General features: G+C 35.1%; 1 protein-coding gene across 1 annotated transcript in view; it reads right to left on the reverse strand.

Annotated features, from left to right (window-relative positions):
* Nucleotides 1-2,995: 2,995 nt before the first annotated feature.
* The window catches only part of CDH7 (cadherin 7), an 81,349-nt gene continuing 66,145 nt past the window's right edge, over nucleotides 2,996-18,199 (reverse strand). Inside the window, exons 8-13 of the mRNA XM_069005933.1 lie at nucleotides 17,296-17,432; nucleotides 14,825-14,946; nucleotides 13,290-13,407; nucleotides 12,190-12,204; nucleotides 10,895-11,146; nucleotides 2,996-3,612 (exon numbers count right to left, since the gene is read on the reverse strand). Of these exons, the coding sequence (XP_068862034.1) occupies nucleotides 3,119-3,612; nucleotides 10,895-11,146; nucleotides 12,190-12,204; nucleotides 13,290-13,407; nucleotides 14,825-14,946; nucleotides 17,296-17,432 (1,138 nt within the window). The 3' untranslated portion in view covers nucleotides 2,996-3,118. The remainder of the gene's footprint in view (nucleotides 3,613-10,894; nucleotides 11,147-12,189; nucleotides 12,205-13,289; nucleotides 13,408-14,824; nucleotides 14,947-17,295; nucleotides 17,433-18,199) is intronic.

Raw genomic sequence — 18,199 nt, forward strand, 5'->3', positions numbered from 1 at the left:
TAAGTGTTCTTCAAACAGCTTAATTTTATGTAGGGGTATTTTAGTAGCACTCTTGAAACTGTGCATTTTTCAAGATTCTTGGAAATCTCAATTTAAAACAAAACTATTCAACTGGCATATGGTGAAAGGAAAGACATGTTATTCCACTGTAAGATGGGAGTGATTGCAATGTTTGATATATTTTTTTATCTAGGATTTATGGCCTCTAGTTAGATACTGAAGCTTTTCAGAAAGTTAAATAAATAAATATGATTGGAAGTCTTTTTAAAGGGCTGTTTTAATTATTTTGCCCAAATAATTTCATTCCCTTTCCAGGACAGAGAAAATATTTCTTACATTTAGTTAGTAGAATATACTTTATGCCATCCACCTATGCAACATAAATAATACTGAGAGAAAGAATTTGAATTAGATTACAATCTGCAAAACCTATAGTTGAGGTAATTTTTGGTGAGCATTATATAGTACGTGTATTATGCACACCCTTATGCTATAGTAATGTCTGCCATCGAACCTAAGGTGTTTCTACCTTTCCACCTTTCTTTCTTACTGCAACAATACAAGCAGGAGGCAAGCATGTAGAGTGTAACAGCAAACTTCACTAAATTAGAACTGTGCAACAGAAAGCATACATATGCAAGAGTTTCTATGGTACCAGAATAAAGCATACTTTTTACCATAGAAAGCACACCAAAAAAGCCCCCACCGTAACATAGTTTTCGAATAGTGGAGCTTTTTGGCTTTTTTTACAGATACAGAAGGTGGAAAAGGAGTAATTTGGGGCTGTTTACTCTAAGCCACATTTAAATCTCCTGTGACTGTTATGTGCTAAAATCAGCATTTTTGACATCTTAATCCAGATTCATGAATTATCTTCCCACAAACAACAAGGAGATTAATGAAAAACTGTTCTCTCAGAACCTTGCTGATTTAATACCTGCTTAAATTCTGCAGCATATCTTGCTCTCATTAAACTGTATACACATGGCTCTTTTTTTTTTGTATTTTTTAATTTTTTATTGAAAATCTTACATGTATGACTAAAAGTCATGGACGATATCTTTCAGTTCCATTACAAAATCTGTCATATATATATATATATATGCCTATATATATATATTTAATACAACTAGAAGCAAATCTACTGAATTATGAAACAATGATTGTCTATTAAAATGTGACTCAAATTAAGTATGTTGTAGATGATTAAAATTATTTTTCTTCTCTGATGGAGCTGAAGGCCACTTTCACATAGTTAATTGATAATGCTGGGCTGCAAAAATTACAAAGCCTTAATGATAATTTCCCATGCCCCAGCCTCACATCAGTCATACACTATGATTTCAGTACAAGGATCCTTCTCTCAGAAAGAAGTACTTTAAGAGTGAGCACCATCCTCTGTGGAGTACCTTCTGTTAACAAACAGTTCTGCAAACAGTTCTGTGTACCTCTCAGTAAATGCAGGCAGGTCAAGTCATTTCAAGTTAAATACAAGCAAAAATTTTGCAGGAACAGACTCTAATTTAGAAACTCATCTACATTTTATCTAAAACAAAAAAAATCTGAAATAATACTTAAACCCACTATTTTACTTGAATATATGCCTTATTATCTAGTAACAAATCATGAAAGATGAAGTATAAATATTGTCAGAATCATAAAAAAGTTGTCTTATTCTAAGAAATCCTACTTCAAAACCATACAGTATATTAACCAACAATAGTTGTCCTTCTGTTTTGGCACTCCTGAACCAGCATAGAAATTATGTGTAGTGAGTTAACACCTTGGGGAAAAAATATTTATGTGCAGCAAGATCTAAAGACGACTTCTGAAGTTAATAGTACTACATTGCTTAACACAAGAAAGAAATTTAAAAATCTTTTACTGTGATTCATCAGCAGCAAAAGAGAAGGGGAAGAAGAAAAGCAAGGTGTTTACAGTCTTTGAAGCATACAGCGTGTTTAACCTTGAAAACTAAATCTTGCCTTGAAGACACTCCTAGCTACCTCTGCAGTCTTCTTTCCAAAAATTCAATGTACAAATATTTTCTTTAAATGTCTCAGACTTTTTAATGGCTCAGAAGAACAACTGCACATCCTTGGAGCTGCTCTCCTTTCTGTGGGATGAATGGTGGGTAGCATTGTTTACTGTAATTTCTCCACTTCCATGCTTCATTTCCTACATTTATCTGAGAATGGAGAAAAATCAGCATGTTCTGACAAGTCTAAAACCATGAGGCAGTAAAATGGACCTGAATTTAGTGGAGATTGGAGCTCCAAAATAAATATAATACTTTATGTCAAACAATAATAAAAAAGGATAAATTCTCCTGTACAAATCAGAAGAGAGAATAAAAAAATAGCAAATAGATAGCAACACCTTTTCTATACCTACATGGGCATCACAAAACTTCCCAGGCATAAGACTACACCTCCATATTTCTCATTTTATGTGGATTTTAAGCTACTTCATAAGTTGATGACAAACACTGGAATTTCTCAGTACAAACAATAATTTCTCAAAAACTACTCAGAAAATTATAGGCTTCTAATTAAACAGCTCTGAGAACAAACGGAAAAACACACAAAAAAAAAACTTCCTGGGTTTCTGTTTGTTTTTCATCAGTCCTTCTGCTTTTGTTCTAGTAAGCTGTATGCACATTGTAAAGAAAATTTGCTAAAAAAACCCTTGCATGTGTAAATACCATGTATTGTAATATTGTGTTGAGTTATATACTTGAAAGCTTATTTCTTCTTAAACAAGAGACTCTGTATTCCCGATATAGCAATACTGTGAAGGCATCTACAGAGTATCACCAGTTCGCTGAAGTGACTGCATACTCTTGAAAGTGAGTTGCCTCTGCAGGTATTTGAGGGTTGCTATCTATTTGAACGTGGCTGAGCATTTCATTTTATCAAAAATGCCACCAAATGCTCATATTTTCTGTGGTCAGTGCAGTCCCTAGGACAAGTCTAATGAAGATATGTTCCACCAAGGCAAAAAAAAAAACAACCTAAAGTTTTAAAAATGGAGAAATATTTACAACTTTCCTCAGTCTGTAAGGTTGAGTTTTCTGTTTTAATATTCTTCAGTGCATTTTCAGAGAAAGGTTCCAAGGCTAGGAGTATAAGCAGTCTGGTCCAGTCCCATACATATCTGCAAGCCTTTTAAAACGAGGGCCCCAGTCACTGAGGTAATCGTAGTTCTGGTCAGAGTTTGAGCTGATGGAATCTAAAGAACTGAGCGACTCTGCCACCGAGCCGTTCCCCTCAAATGCGTATGTCTGCAGGGAGTCGTAGGGTGGCGCGCAGGGGTCCACGTCAGCTTCCTTTAGTCTTTCCCAGATAAATTCCCTAAAAATGACATTATCTGGGATACTTTTAAAAGTTGGTCTGCTCAAGAACTGAATCTCAGGTGTTACATCCCTTCTGGTCTTGGTGTCTCGCATGATGTTGAGGTTCCTCAAGGCAGCCATATCAAAAGCCTCTGTGTCTTCTTCTCCACCACCCTCATCATCGTACCTGACAATGTTTTCTCTGATATCTCTCTCTTCATCAAAAATGAGGGGCTCTTTTTTCCGTCGCCTCATGGTGACAATCAGCAAGACAAGAACTGGAACAAAGAAAAGCTAGAGTTTTAGCAGTGCTGAAGTTTTCTCATATTCTTCCCAATATTGGAAGTACTCATTAATTTATATGGCAAAGACCCAAGGAAATAGCAAGAAATGTATGCAGTTTGATGTGAAACCTAGCAGGTTCTGAAATAACTTTTAAACTGTCGGCTTTTTAGACCCTAAAGAATCTATTTCCCTAATCATTCAGGATTAGCATCTTCATCTCTAATTCTATATCCCACATTGTCTGCTAAACATAAATTTCAATACTGGTTCAGTCTGATTATGACAATCTAACAGCCAAGAAATTATAATAATAATAAAAAAATAAAGACCTTTTCCTGAACTCTTAAATGCCCAAGTGATAAAAACACATTCGTAAATTAACGGAATAGAATTTAAAAACTAGGGTTTGGGAAGTGACTGAATTAAAATGTATGACCAATACCTGCTGAACAAAAATAAAGTTAAAAAATTATAGATTGGAGAACAACAAATTGTTAAGCAATGTGTAAAATCAGACTGTTAGTTCATGGAATAAAACCACCTTTATATAAGATCTTTCTTTCCTGAAAAGTGCAAAGTACTACAGATTTATGACTTACATCTAATGAGAACTGCTAGGGCTGGAGTTTACTGGATGAACCAGTACTAGAAATGTAACTGGTTATTTAATTTTAGTCCTTAAAGTTTCTTTCAGCTTGAAAGCTAATTCTAAACTGCAGTGACAGTCAAAAGCACTGCAAGAAAGTAGCTCAAGGGTCCTCTTGCTCTAATACAGTTTGGTAGAGAAACATCATTGCTGACAGAAAAAATATGGAACCAATACTATGGATATTGCATCCATCTGTGGGACATGATGGAGTGTGAATCATCCCCCTAGAAAATGTTTAATACTATATTGTAGCATCTGGATAACATTTGCTGAGTTAATGATACTCTTAGGAAATCACAGACATCAATATGATTGTAAAAATAACAGTACTTTGAAAAGTGACATTCCACAATTAATTAATCTCTTCTGATTTTATGATTATTTTTAATGTTAAGAATATGTGAATATATGCATTGATAACGTTTTCAATCTTTAATTACAATGCCAATTAAATTTTGTAGAAACATATGGAAAAGCAAAAGCTAAAAGGTGATATAGATAATATTAAGCTTGAGATTCGCTAGGTAGTCTCAAAACTGGCCTCCAAAATTGCATGATGTAGGACTACTTTTCTTGAAAGCCTTTCTTTTCATGGAGGAATCTTAAATCAGTATCAATCTAGCCATTGTGAGGAATGGTTTAATATTAGGATTTCTTGGCTAGAATAAACCATTAATTTGTACATGCAACAAAGCTGTATATGTCTACAGATATTATGGCACTATTTGGAACTGGCTAAAGCAGGACATGCATTTCTGCACAATTGTTATTTCCCTTTGGAGCCACACATGCCTAAAAATAAAACTGCAACTAGGTTTTTTTTCCCCTAAACTTTTTGACATATATATTAGGCAACAATTCTTTCCTCTTTTCTCAGTAGCTACCAAGCACACATCCAATAATCCATCTACTAATAGATGTCTCATGACTATATTACTACGTAATCAGCATCACCCTTTCATGTTTTTGCCCCTGGCATCTACCTGATTTATGCTTTATATATTGAATTCAGAAGCCACTAGTTTGGGGCATTTTGCTTTGAACAATATTTACATAAGCAGTTTAATAATATGAAATATTGACCTTTAAAGTGACATTTGTGGAATTCCAAAACATTCTGATATTTGTATAATACAAATTAAGCTGTAAATTATACGGCAGAGAACATAAAATTGTCATCAGAGACAATTGCACTCCATTCTTAATGTTTTTCCTCATTGTAAAAGATATTTTAAAGTGAAAGGCAAATTAGCTTGCTGACAATACGAATATATATTTAAACCAAGATTTCTATTGACATAATTTCTCTTTAATTATTATTTTTAACATTTGCTGCCATATTTTTTTATTGCCATATAAGTAAGCAGATAATCATTTACTTTACTCAAGTGTAAATGCATTTTCACTCTACTGTCCTTTTTAACATACTTCATGTTGAAAGTTAAAGACCTGCTAATAAGTGTGAAATACAAAACTTAGTAGGAAGGTATGCCTAAAGGTACAATAAAAATCAAGATACAATGAATGTTTTATATAGTGTTCTTTCTACCTCTCACACTTGCTTGAAGCCAAGAAAAATATGGAGCCTTTCTAAAGGTTAAATATTTTAGCATTTAGATGACTTTATAAGATTATTAATTTCTAGCCTTTCCAACAGCCATGAACAATAAAGTTTAACCTCTAAATGAACAAAGCTTTATCTACATTGCAGCTGCAGAGATGAATACAAGCCCTAAACAATTTTCACTGATATCTAAATCAAATGCAAATTATTTCAAAGTTTTTTCATTTCTCATTAAGTCATGGCGGGCTTTTATTTCCTAAATTTATGACAAAAGCAGAGATTAAGTTAGTAATTAGGGACTGGCCAAACTTCTAAAAACCTAATTTCATGATTCTTAGAAAAGAAGTAATACGGTGGAAAACCTTTAGGCAAATATGTATTGCACATTGAGGGCACTAGATTGGCTCCATGCTGATACACCCAACTCATACTAAAGAGATGAAGTGACAATGCAGATTTCATATGTGATGTAACAAATAAAGAAATCAATCGATATTTTAAGCAACTAATTATAAAGACTTAACAACCAGAATTAACAAAGATTTAAACTAACCTTTTAATTCTTCTGATTTACCTGCATTGTTGGAAACATTGATTTCCTTTAATAGGTACAATAGCCGAGAAAAAAAATTTGTTTGTCTGTATATTAGCTGAGGTAATACACAGTTTAATCCTTGTGTCAGTATAGATTTAACACTAATGTTCATAGTTTCAGTACACCCAAATCAGTCTTTAAACAAACACCTTTGAATGCAAGAGTGGATTTTTGCTTTGCCATTTTGCAGTGCTCTTTCTAGAATTACCATGAAATTTCCATTTTGGTATGATTTGATAATAAGCCAGGTTTAGGTCACCTGAACATATTTCCCTGGTTTAGTACTAATTTTTCCTTTTGTACTCAAGGCAATTGCAACATAATTGTAAGGAAGTCATAAAAGTTATGAGATACCCTGAGAGAGAAGACAACATGCAGAGCTATACAGTAAGGCACAGAGCTATACAGTAGGTCACAGAGCTAAATCACAAGCATTACCATGCTTTGTATACACTACACCCCTAAGCCAGGAATTTACTATAGCAATAAGCCACATCAGCTGCGAGCAGATCAGCACACTGGTTTATGCCTTAGGTGTGTCATGATTCATAAAGCTGATGATTGGAGATCCTCAGCCATCTAAACAGCACACTAATAGCTTGTTTAGTTATACCTTGCAGTTGCCACTACAGGCAGATAAATTTTGAGGATTATAGAGGCCAAGACTCAAGAAACTCGAATTTAATTCCCACTTATACCTGTTCTTTAATCAGTTTGGACTGATATTTGCAAAGTGATGGTGACCTTTAAATGTCCACACTGAGTGACCCTAATCAGGTCCCTAACTTTCAGAAAACAGCTGCTGCATTTCTTATTCAACTACTTTCTGGAAGTGTTGTTAATCCCAGTTAAATGTTTTCCCCCAGTTACACATTTATCACTCTTAAAACTGCAAGGCCAAACTCCACACATACTACATAGTCACATTCTGTACACGTTATACCTATTTAGAGAATTAGATTCTTATGACTTGAACTGTTTCTTCTTGTTTACAAATCACAGTTATGTGTTCTGATTTAATTTGGGTTTTGCAGGTATTGTGATAATGATAACAAATTTGCTGTCTTTCAACTGAAAAAATAATTATTTAAAGCTGTATTTTGAAGTTTTATCAATGTATTACTAATCTGTAAACTCTAGTGCCACACCAATAGGAAGCTTTCTTCAGTCTTTCTAAGAAAATAGGTGACACTAATAGATTACATTCAGAAGCATGAAAGACAAAAATCATGAGAAAGTATTGTTCCAATCTAACTTTCCATTGAATCAATACAAAGCAAATACTTAAGCTCTCAAATGCAATTAGGTTATCTACAGGTGAATATTCTGTGTGTGTGATTTTATGTAAACATTTTATGCTAAACAGTTGTTACAAAAGCAATTACTGTGTCTGGGAGATGCTAACTGAAAAACAAATTACCTTGAATTAAATTACCATATAATTTTCAGAACAGTTAAAAAATTCCTGCTTACTTTCCTCAAAATTATGTGCAATCCAAAATTAATCCAATTACTACTACTTTCATATGCTTTTTATGATTTTTTTAGAATTTTTTTCTTTCTGTAAAACTTAGCCTTACTGCATAATTGGAAAGCCGTATTGAGTAATTAACAAAGTACTGGAACTGGAACTTTCTTTTGAAATAAAATTTACAATTTAATTTCCATCAGTCAGTATGAAGATAGAAAGAGATTTTGTTTTTAGATGTTTTTAACTTCTAAAATTATTTTAGTTTGAAAAAGAAGTGTATACCATGTTATATGCAATTATCACAAAATAATATGATTTAGTAATGTTCTTCCTTCGTAGGGTCTGTGAAAACATTGTGCTTATTGGTTGCTTAAGTAAAAGTAATAAGAAATCCCACTGAGACAATCTGGGCCTTGGTAGAGACAAATTGTTATATATAAGACAAAGGGATATATGGGGAAAGAACGTAAAGTATATCATAATAACTTTAAGAAAAGGAGAGCTAGTTGAGAATTCAGACACTGGTGCCAGAATGCATGTATTCATTCAATTTATGCAAATTTCATTACTTTTCTGCTTTACAACTGGCACCCATATTAAAATGACATGGATCAATGTGACTGCATTTACACTGGGTGGTAATCTTGGGTCAGAAAAAGATATTGATCCACCTCTTTTCACTGATAAAGTCTTACACAAAAATGTGCATCCCTTGTCCCAGTTCACTTGCCAACAGCTGAAGCCTGTTTTTATGCAGTACTAGTGGATCTTCAGCATTTTTCTCAGGAATTAATGCAAAGAGCAAAAGGGAAAAAGTAAATTCCTAGCAATACCACCATGCAGTTGGGCCCAGAAAATATGTTCTAAGAACAATTGAGAGAGAAGAAAGGCTCTGGGACCAGACAAGCTGTAACAGCTGGCTGGGGTTCACTGGGCATCAGTGATGCTTAGGTACTTCTTCCTTGTGGATACTGGCATGTGGCTGACAATAAAACAGAATACAGTACTAAAATGCAGCACTCAAAGCCAGGGCTATCATATAAATGTAGTCTAACCTGTTCCTGCAGCTCTGAAATGTACTCAAAAGGAACAGTTTAGACTGGAAGTGATGATGGCGCATACAAATGTCTTTTTGGATAAATAATGTTGATGCCTTCAAACAGATGACTTTGGAAACTCAAAGTCTTTGACAAATAAAATCAATGGTAATGTGGTAATATGCAAGATTTTTTTTACCAAACCCTTGTTCAGAACACTTTAAAAATGACTGGAATAAAAGCTCAAGTTTCTTGATCTACTGGTTGCATTTGAACCCTGGTGTACTGAGTAGAATAATCAAGTTATTTGGTGCCAACATACTGTGTCTCCACTCAATGGTCGACTTGAAATCATACAGCTTCTATTTAAGAAAAGTTTATGGCAAGACCAGGCTGTATGGTACCTACAGCAGTTTCCTATGTAATCTTCAGAGGCTCCTTTCTCACATACAACAGAAATGGTGGCATTTCATTTTGGGATCAAATGAATTGCTATGGTTACAGAAATTTTGTTCCTAAGTATATTGGACTAAAGTTTAAAACGGGTGTTTTTTCACTGATACTAATGCCAGTTGATATAAGAGAATATTTTTATATCTTTTTGAACTCTAACATTTAGCTTCTTGTCCAGATAAAGTTCACTTGTGTACATAAATTGGCTAGAAATGCTATTTGAAAAATGGTATTTAAAAATGTTCATTAAAACTTTTGGCAATAATTCCCTTTCATTTCATAAACCTAGGCCTACCATGTGTTGAGTGAGAATAAAGGCTTATGGTGTTAGATTTTTTTATGTCACGGAGATGGAAAACTTTAGAAATGCCACCTCCTATATATATATATAGCTACTGAGTAAGTTGGTTCAGTTCATTGCAGAGGTAATGATTTTTATTACTCTGTAAAAAAAGTATGCAACAGGTTTTTCATTTTGGAGTCCTTTAGAAATATTTTAGCAGAAGGAACATTTCTTTCTAATGGTTTCCAGTGACACGAATCAGAGTGCTAATGAAGATGTATCTATACATGGTGGAAATATTGTCATGAACAGAAGCTGGGACACAAGTCTCTTGAATTGACCTATCTAAATTACTTTGGCAATAGTGACAGATAAAACATCACTGAGATTATACCAACATAAGAAGACTGTGGCCTTCTGCCTTTCCTTAGACTGGTACGTACAGACAGGGAATAGAAAAATCTCTTAATTGATAACAACACTGATGAAAGTTCTTGTGTGCTGAAGCCGGGGTACCCTTGTTACCATATGAATTTTCAGACAATAGGCAAAACCTCACTTTTGCTCACCTGATCCTTCATCTTTATTTCTTGATTTGACCCTTTACTGTTTAATGACTAGGTATTACATGAGAATTGCTAGGCCAACTAGGATGTTGACACTATTCCACTCTTTTCCACTGCCTTTTATCTAGTTGCAATTTCACTGCTCAACATAAAATTCAACTGTGTTATCAAAGTAACAAAAGATCACTCTGTAGATGATGTCAATCAATTATGATTCTCATCAGTAAATTACATCTGTTGTATTTTCTGAATATCTTTTGTTCTATACAAATCAATAGCAGTTTAAAAACACCTATGCCTGTGGAAAAGGAACACACTGATACTGGTTATATGGTGGGTATGCTAAACCAAATGCTTCCATAAACTGAATTGTCTATCTTTTAAATATTGAATTTGAGGCAAGTAATATTTTTTTTCTTCTACTGTTATTTCTTATATCTGTCTGGAGGCAGTTTAATATAGAAAGAAAGTATGCAAATTGATAATCCTAATCTAAAGGTTTTCTTGTGCTCATGATACAAAATGCTGCTCTTCCTTGAATACTATCTGTGCGTGTTTAAAGAAATCAGGGTGAAGGGGAATGTTGAAGCTTATATGCATATATCTTCTGCTACTATGTGTTGAATGGAAAACAAGGGTAACAGAAAGAAGACATACCTAGCAGTGTCAAGACACAAGCCAATATTGCGATCAGGGCTCCAGTGCTAAGTCCTGCAGGCAAGATATATGCTTCTGCATTGCACGTCTGAGCAATACCATCTGCATCACAGTCACAGACCCTGATGGTGAGAGTATTAGTGCTACTAAGTGAAGGTGATCCACTGTCCACTATGAATATTGGCAAGTAGAAAACAGACTGTTCCTGTCTTCGAAACCCGTTTCTTTTGGTTAATACTGTCGCAGTATTATCTAGATAAAGGAATAAAAAGACAAATTATAAAACGTGTCTTTTCTAAAACACAAGCCTATAAATACTATAGCCTTCTACTTAATGACTTCATAAAAACATTCATATTACTTCAACAAGTTTAACTTTCCCAGTCATATATTTTTGGAAGTTGCAGACGTAAGATCAACTGGGAAATCACACCCAACTTAACAAGAAGATTTCTATTTTTAACAAAAGATTATTTCAAAATTGCAGAGGTCCATTTCATTTTAGCTAAGCTCACAGTTTCACACTCTTGATAAAGACAGCTGAAGATCGGATCATCATAAAAAAGAAAAAAAATTACCTGTCAGTGATCAGATTAAGTATCTATGTTTCCAGTTAATTTGCAAGCATCTATCTCAATTATTTACAGATACTGGTATCCTATTATTGGAATCATTGACCATATTAATAGGAGAATAGGTTCTGAAGATCAATGAAATATTTTTTGAATGCAAAAAAAAATCCAGTCAGTGCACAAATGCAGGTAATTGTGCATGCTACAGAGACATGCAGTTGTTTTCAGATTCTTCTGAGATTCAAGATGGCTATTATAATCAGTCTAAGATGTATAGTTCGACAGTGCTCTGAGCTGTGTGACTAAAAAGCCCATGTGTTCAAGAAGATATGGGCAAAACTCACTGTGTTCTACACAAATTGAGAGCTTCTGAGAGGCAGGGAGCTATATCCCCCAGCATGTATAGATAGAAATGTTCATTCAGTCGGTCTGTCTATCTATTTATATGTATTTACCTATCTATTTATAGACAGATATATTGGTAGTCAGTAAAGTTATCTTATCATGTCATCTATTATGACCCATCTTATGATAGATTAACCTCTAGATAATAATAGATTAGATCAATAGATTCGATCATATTATGATCAATCTAGGTCATAATAGACCTATGAGGTTATATCAAGCAAACACCTTGATATATTTTTACATTAAATATGCATAAAATTAACTAATCTTGAATAAGGCAACTGCTGCTTTGTCTTGTAACTCCACTGATTTTACAGGCATTACAAAAGTCTGTTATTATTTTTATCACATTGTAAGTTCTCTGGAAGAGGGCCTCTGTTTTCATTATGTACTTTATAGTACTTATGATGTCAGATTTCTGAACAGTCCTATTCTAATGCACTTTTATTATTTTGATCATTAGGGTCTTCTATATTGTATTAGTTTCAAATTGCAAGCTGTTCATATGAAGAAAATTAAGCTTTTCATTAATTACATGTAAGGTAAGGCAATGAAGACCTGTGTGAAAGACTTTTATTAGGTCACACATTACACTTACTGAATATTATTCAAAGTCTGCCTGTACAAACAATGGCCTTCAGTGTCCATATGTCTGTTTTTTTGCTTTTCTAATAGGATGACTTTGTAGCTTTGGCTTAGTACAGATCCAGAAAAGAGCAACACAGAGCAATACAGTGTCTATTTAGTTCTGTTTGTTTCAACTAATAAATAAACTGCCTGACTCGTGCCCAGCTGCTGTACTGTGCAGTGCAACTAATGAGGGCAGTAATTAGAGTGTGTTCTCAGATATTTTAACTAACAGAAATGTGATGTCAATGGGAGCCTTTGAGGAAAAAGTCGTAAGAAGTCTGTACAAATATTATAGGCAGCTTTCTTTATCAAAAGCATTCTTCAAAAGGGGATATACTTAGTTGCTGAAAAGATATATCTTTCTAAAAGAAAAAAACAAAATCCTCACAAATCATAAAACATCTCTGTTAACCGTGCACTCATTTTAAATGCCCTGAGTTTATACTAATAAGACATGAATTCCTGGACATTATTCAGTCACTGCCTCAAGGTAAAATCTAATTTAGATAAAAACCTATAAATACAGGGAAAAAATATGAAGAGTGACTGATGAGAAAAAAAAAAGATTTAAAGATTTGATGCTGCTCTGTTTGGCTCAAGGCTTTAAATGACTCAAACAACAGCTTAATTCCTTTGACAAATAGTCTACAGATAAAAATATTTTGCAGGCTGATTGTAGTTTATGTTCTCACCAGAACAGAAGTTTATGTAGGTCATAATAAGCATGCTGCATTGAAAAGTAAAGCTTCTAGTGGTGAATATTTACCAAATCAAAACTTTCTTACCTTTGTTGTCCTGCAATGTAAAATTGTGGTTATTTGCTGCCTCTGCTGTTAAACTGAAATAGAACTGATGGCCGTTTGGTGGATCATCCTTATCAATTGCACTAATTTTTTGGATCACCTGTTTTGAGATACATCAGGGTTTAATTGAAGCATATGTGCATGTACATTACATAACCTCCCTGTTACCTATCAAAATATCAACCCTCCCTTGAGTTCTAATCATCTTGCATTTTGATTTTCTAATCTCCTAAGCATGTAGAGACACTGTTAAAGTGTGACTCAATTTTTTACTTTACCTGTACCAAATTTATTGGCCAAAGCAATGCTCTGCAGTGCCTGGGAGAAAGTTAGGTCCTGTCATTCACAAGAGCTTGGAGTAATAAAGTACGTAGCAGTGAAAGAAGTGCATCTTCTGGATGGCTCTTAGTGTAGTTATCAGTGGCTACAAGCAATGTTTTAAACCTTCACAAGGAAACTGTGATGCTTTTGAGCATTGGAATTCATGTTTGGTTTGGTTTGTTTGTTTGTTTTTTTTTTTAATATAATGAACACCAGAAAGGCACAGCATAAGCATATTAATATTTTCCGGAATTTCATTACTATTTTTTTTTAAGTTTCATTTGCTAAAATTCTGTCAAAATCTACTTCTAAAGAAAGTGTCACCACTGCTTAATATCCACAAAAATTGGGAACTCTAATTCTCTGGTCCACTTCTGACCAGAGCACAGGGAAAACAGACAAGCGCAACAATAAGAGCATGCCTAGTCTGTGTTTCTCATGAACACAAGCTGATAATCATAGTGGTTTTGTTCAGAATTTAAATTATGAGGTGATTTTGAAATGTGCAATAAACAAGATCTACCACAGGAAGGACAATACACTGGGAGAAGTCATAAAAGTGCAAAGAGTTCCGGGGACTGTGTGGGATCTATGCAGGTGCAACATCTACTAGTTTTCTGGAAGTGGGAGGAGAGACTGATACATGTATTTTGTGAGGTCTTCCACAGAGGGTAAAAGGGCAAATATGATGGACACCAAGGACAAACAACAGGAGATGGATTTAGCTGAGTCTAGGACTACTTGGAAGATATTTGGGTAGTTGAAAATACAGGAATAAAAAATAGGGATATAATCCCCTTGTGAAACTCTGTCCTTAAGGTCCATACTTCCTAGGGGGAATAAAAGTGTGTACTCATTTCTGGAGTGGTAGGCCTTTAGTCTCAGAATAACCTTTGTGTTACTCCTTCCCACTTCCCACCACAATTAGGAGGAAGTATGTATTTTTAGTATCATCCAAAATTAGATGAGTTAAGCAAAGTGTATCAGTTATACAAGTAAGAAAGACAGAGATTTTAACGCTACTTTCAACTAGTAATTTTTATACCTGCATCTTTCTTACTGTTTGCTTGTACTGTTCACCAAAGCCTCATTTTTACTCTTATAAGCTGATTTTTCTTTTTCTTAAATCTGGAAGGCTTTCATAAGGAATGATTGCCTATCTGGTAAAAATAAACATAAAACCTATCAAGACATACCTGACCAGGCTGAGCATTTTCACAGACAGTTGTCTCATACTCCATGGCAAACTCAGGGGCATTGTCATTGATGTCAAGGATAGTGATGGCTACATAGCCTCTCCCAATCTGTGCTGGATTCTCTACAGGAAAAAGTCCAACAAAACAATTAAGAGAAGATCCCTGAAAGTTATTCTAAAGGTCATTATCTTTTTCATTTGCATTCTTCTTTTGGATATGCATGTCAAATCAATTCCAATCCCTCCCTCAAATACATAGGAAGCTCTTGTCTTGATCTTCTGGACTTCCAGCTGCTTCAATTAAACTAAGATTTTACTCTCAGGATAAACTGGAAATCTAACTCACTAATCACAGCACTGAATCACATCACATGGAAGGATAAGAGCAAGATGATGTAAAATCATCACCAAGCTATCCAGAACACCACTATTCATACTGGGAATAGCATGGTTATTATGGGTGCAATGTTTGGGGATTTTTTCTGAAATTCAGATAGATCTGTCTATTAAAAAGTCAAAACCAGAATTTTATCAGCTGTATATAAGTGAAAAGAAGACTGCACTCTGAAGCAAATCCCAAAGTATTTGAAGTGCACACACAACTATTTCAATACTGTCATTTGTGGTGGCCAGTGAACATACATTACAAGAGACAGAGAGTTTTCATTAAGACAAGTCCCTAGTACTACAAGAACCTCCTGAAGTTAGGGTGACCAGAAAGGCTTCTCCCGGGATGCATTGTTCTCTTATGGTAATCTATCCCAGTTTGGATTCCCCGGTTGGCCGTCCACCTCTACCCCCTTGTCGCTCCCCCAGAGCTTCCCCATTGGTCCCCGTTCCCTAGTCCCGCCTTTTCCCCGCCCCCAGGTAAAACTATGAGCTTCAGGATCGCAGTGGTATTTGTCTTTGCAACCTTCAACAGTGTAGAAGCAATAAATGCTCCTGCCAGAATGCACACAAATGCCCTTCTCAGCTCTCTGTTACCCACTGCAATACTGAACCCACCCGTGCTTCTGTGGGCGCACACGGGACCCCACGGAGCTGGGCAGGGACGGTGTTAGTCATTAACATGTTCAACACTTTAAGTATGAATCACATCCTTAAACTGATACATATCTCTAGCTAAAATATGAGTATGTTCAGGGTCCAATGGCATAATTTCACCTTAAACAGTAACTATATTTTGGACTAAGCATAGTAACATCAGTTAGTGCAATACTTATTTTGTTTCTCTTTTGGAGCAGGGAAAAGAGATGTTATAATCCTTTTTTACCCCAAACAGTGATGTTAGTGTTATAGCAGGACAAAATGAAAAACTACAAAACTGCAAATACTTGTCTATCTTTTTATAGTGTATTGCAACCAAGTTTTAATAAATATTTTAAGCAGCCAAATGTAAATCACAAAGTTTTTTTGGTTTCTTTTTTCATTCCACATGTGAAATACCAGAGAAGTAAGCAATTTTGACACCAAATTTTTCTTTTGCCGCACTAAGCCTATTGAAAACCAAGCAGGTATGAACATAAATTAAAGCAGTACAAGGTTTTGCTTGTGCTCCTACACTCTCATTTGTGTCAGGTATGCCCTTTGTCTACCTCATCAGTTTTGTTACTACCCAGGAAAATTTTTGTTTTCCATTTTGGGTTTTTAGACCAATGACTTGTGATAACACAAGATAAATTCATAGAGACACTAAATGATAAATGTTAACGTTCAGGTTAAATATTATATTAAGCTCACAGAAATCAAGAAGTGTTGATTTTTACAATAGCAAGCCAGAGAACTGATAACTCTTTTACTATCACAGCCCAAAAGAGAAGTATTAAGGATGAAATTTGAAGAAATAAATTCTTCAAATATAAAAGCAAAAACATATTGTTCTTCACAGAACACATACAAAGCTGAACAAGTTTAGGTTTGAAATGGCATTAGAAGAATTCTTGTACCCTCTTGAAGCATTACATGTTTAAACACTTCATTTTACATTGGAATAAGATACCAAATACAAAATAACTTCTCCAGTGGTACCTTAAAGTTAGGAAAATGAAACCACATTAGCATTCTCATCCTCTTTTCTTCATACCTTCTAAGAATGCTGTGGTTGACCAACAGCAATCAACTCTGACTGCCCTGACTTGGATGGGGTAACCCGTCTCCCCTATCTTCCACATCACTTTTCCTCTATTGACACTTGGTAGGAGACTGCTGTCGTAACATATTTCAACTCCCTTTGTACTTGTCTTTCAGAAGACAAAAGAATATGCAAGGTATGAAGCAAATGAAAGAGCAAACACCTAAACTGTTGTATTTTTAAATTTTTATCATATAGATTTTTTTTTTGCATTAAGTAATAAGTTATTTTTGTCTGCCACGGTTTGCAACTGCCACAATTTCTCTGAATGAAGCTGATCACAACCAAGCCTGAAGCGTTACACACAAACTGTTGATAAAAATCTTCCTTTGGATACTTACGACTTTCCATGGCCAAAACTGTGATATTATGAACAGCATTAGTTTCCCTGTCCAAAGATTTGGCAGTTGTAATGACTCCACTGTTGGCATCAATATTGAAATACCTCTCCAGGTCTGTGTTTCGATCTATCGAATACCTAGGTAAAGGATGAAAGAAAACTTTTCATTTATTACAGCTTGTAAAAATATTTTATTGGTTTCTTATTAGAGGGAAAGTGTTTCCACTGTTTCCTTAGTTTGAGCATTGTTCAGTCCAGTTTCCCTGGGGCATTAAGAGACGCAAAGCCACATGCAAAGGTGAGAGAATTACACAGTGACTTGTGCTGACAGTGGTGGGCTCCACTTCCACAGTGTCCACTTAAGTGAGGTTATAGGTATTCCACTGTCTTTTCTTTCTTCCTCTCTGCTGTAAGTCAAACTCAGGAATTAATCAAATAGTATCCTCCTGAGAGCCAGCTAAGGAGAAGGTGAGTTGGAATTTGCTACAAGCCAGGCAGTGATCCCATGGGGGTTGGCAGCCCGAGCACAAAGCTTTCTATCACCAGCAGAAGAGCCCCTGAGTCACCCAGAGCTGAAGGGGAAGGGAGAGCAAAGGAAGATGATGCAGACTAGGGTCAAGGGATTGCATGTCATCACTGTCAGCTCCCGATGCTTTATTGTCATTAGACAAACACAGGCTCATGCCCTTAACTCTTTGGCTTAACGTATCTTTACCTCCCAATTTGTTTTAGGAAGGGGATATGAGCTCCTTAGCAAACTGAAAATAGCATAAGAGAAAAGGTCAAAATGCCTGCGGGTGATTTGCTTATACCCCTTTTGAGGGAAAGGGACAGTTGATTAGGCAAATTTAGATTTACAACTGGAATATTCTCAACATTAGATTTATTATTGGGTCAGATTCTTG

Source organism: Aphelocoma coerulescens, chromosome 2 (assembly GCF_041296385.1).
Source record: "Aphelocoma coerulescens isolate FSJ_1873_10779 chromosome 2, UR_Acoe_1.0, whole genome shotgun sequence".
Taxonomy (NCBI): Eukaryota; Metazoa; Chordata; class Aves; order Passeriformes; family Corvidae; genus Aphelocoma; species Aphelocoma coerulescens.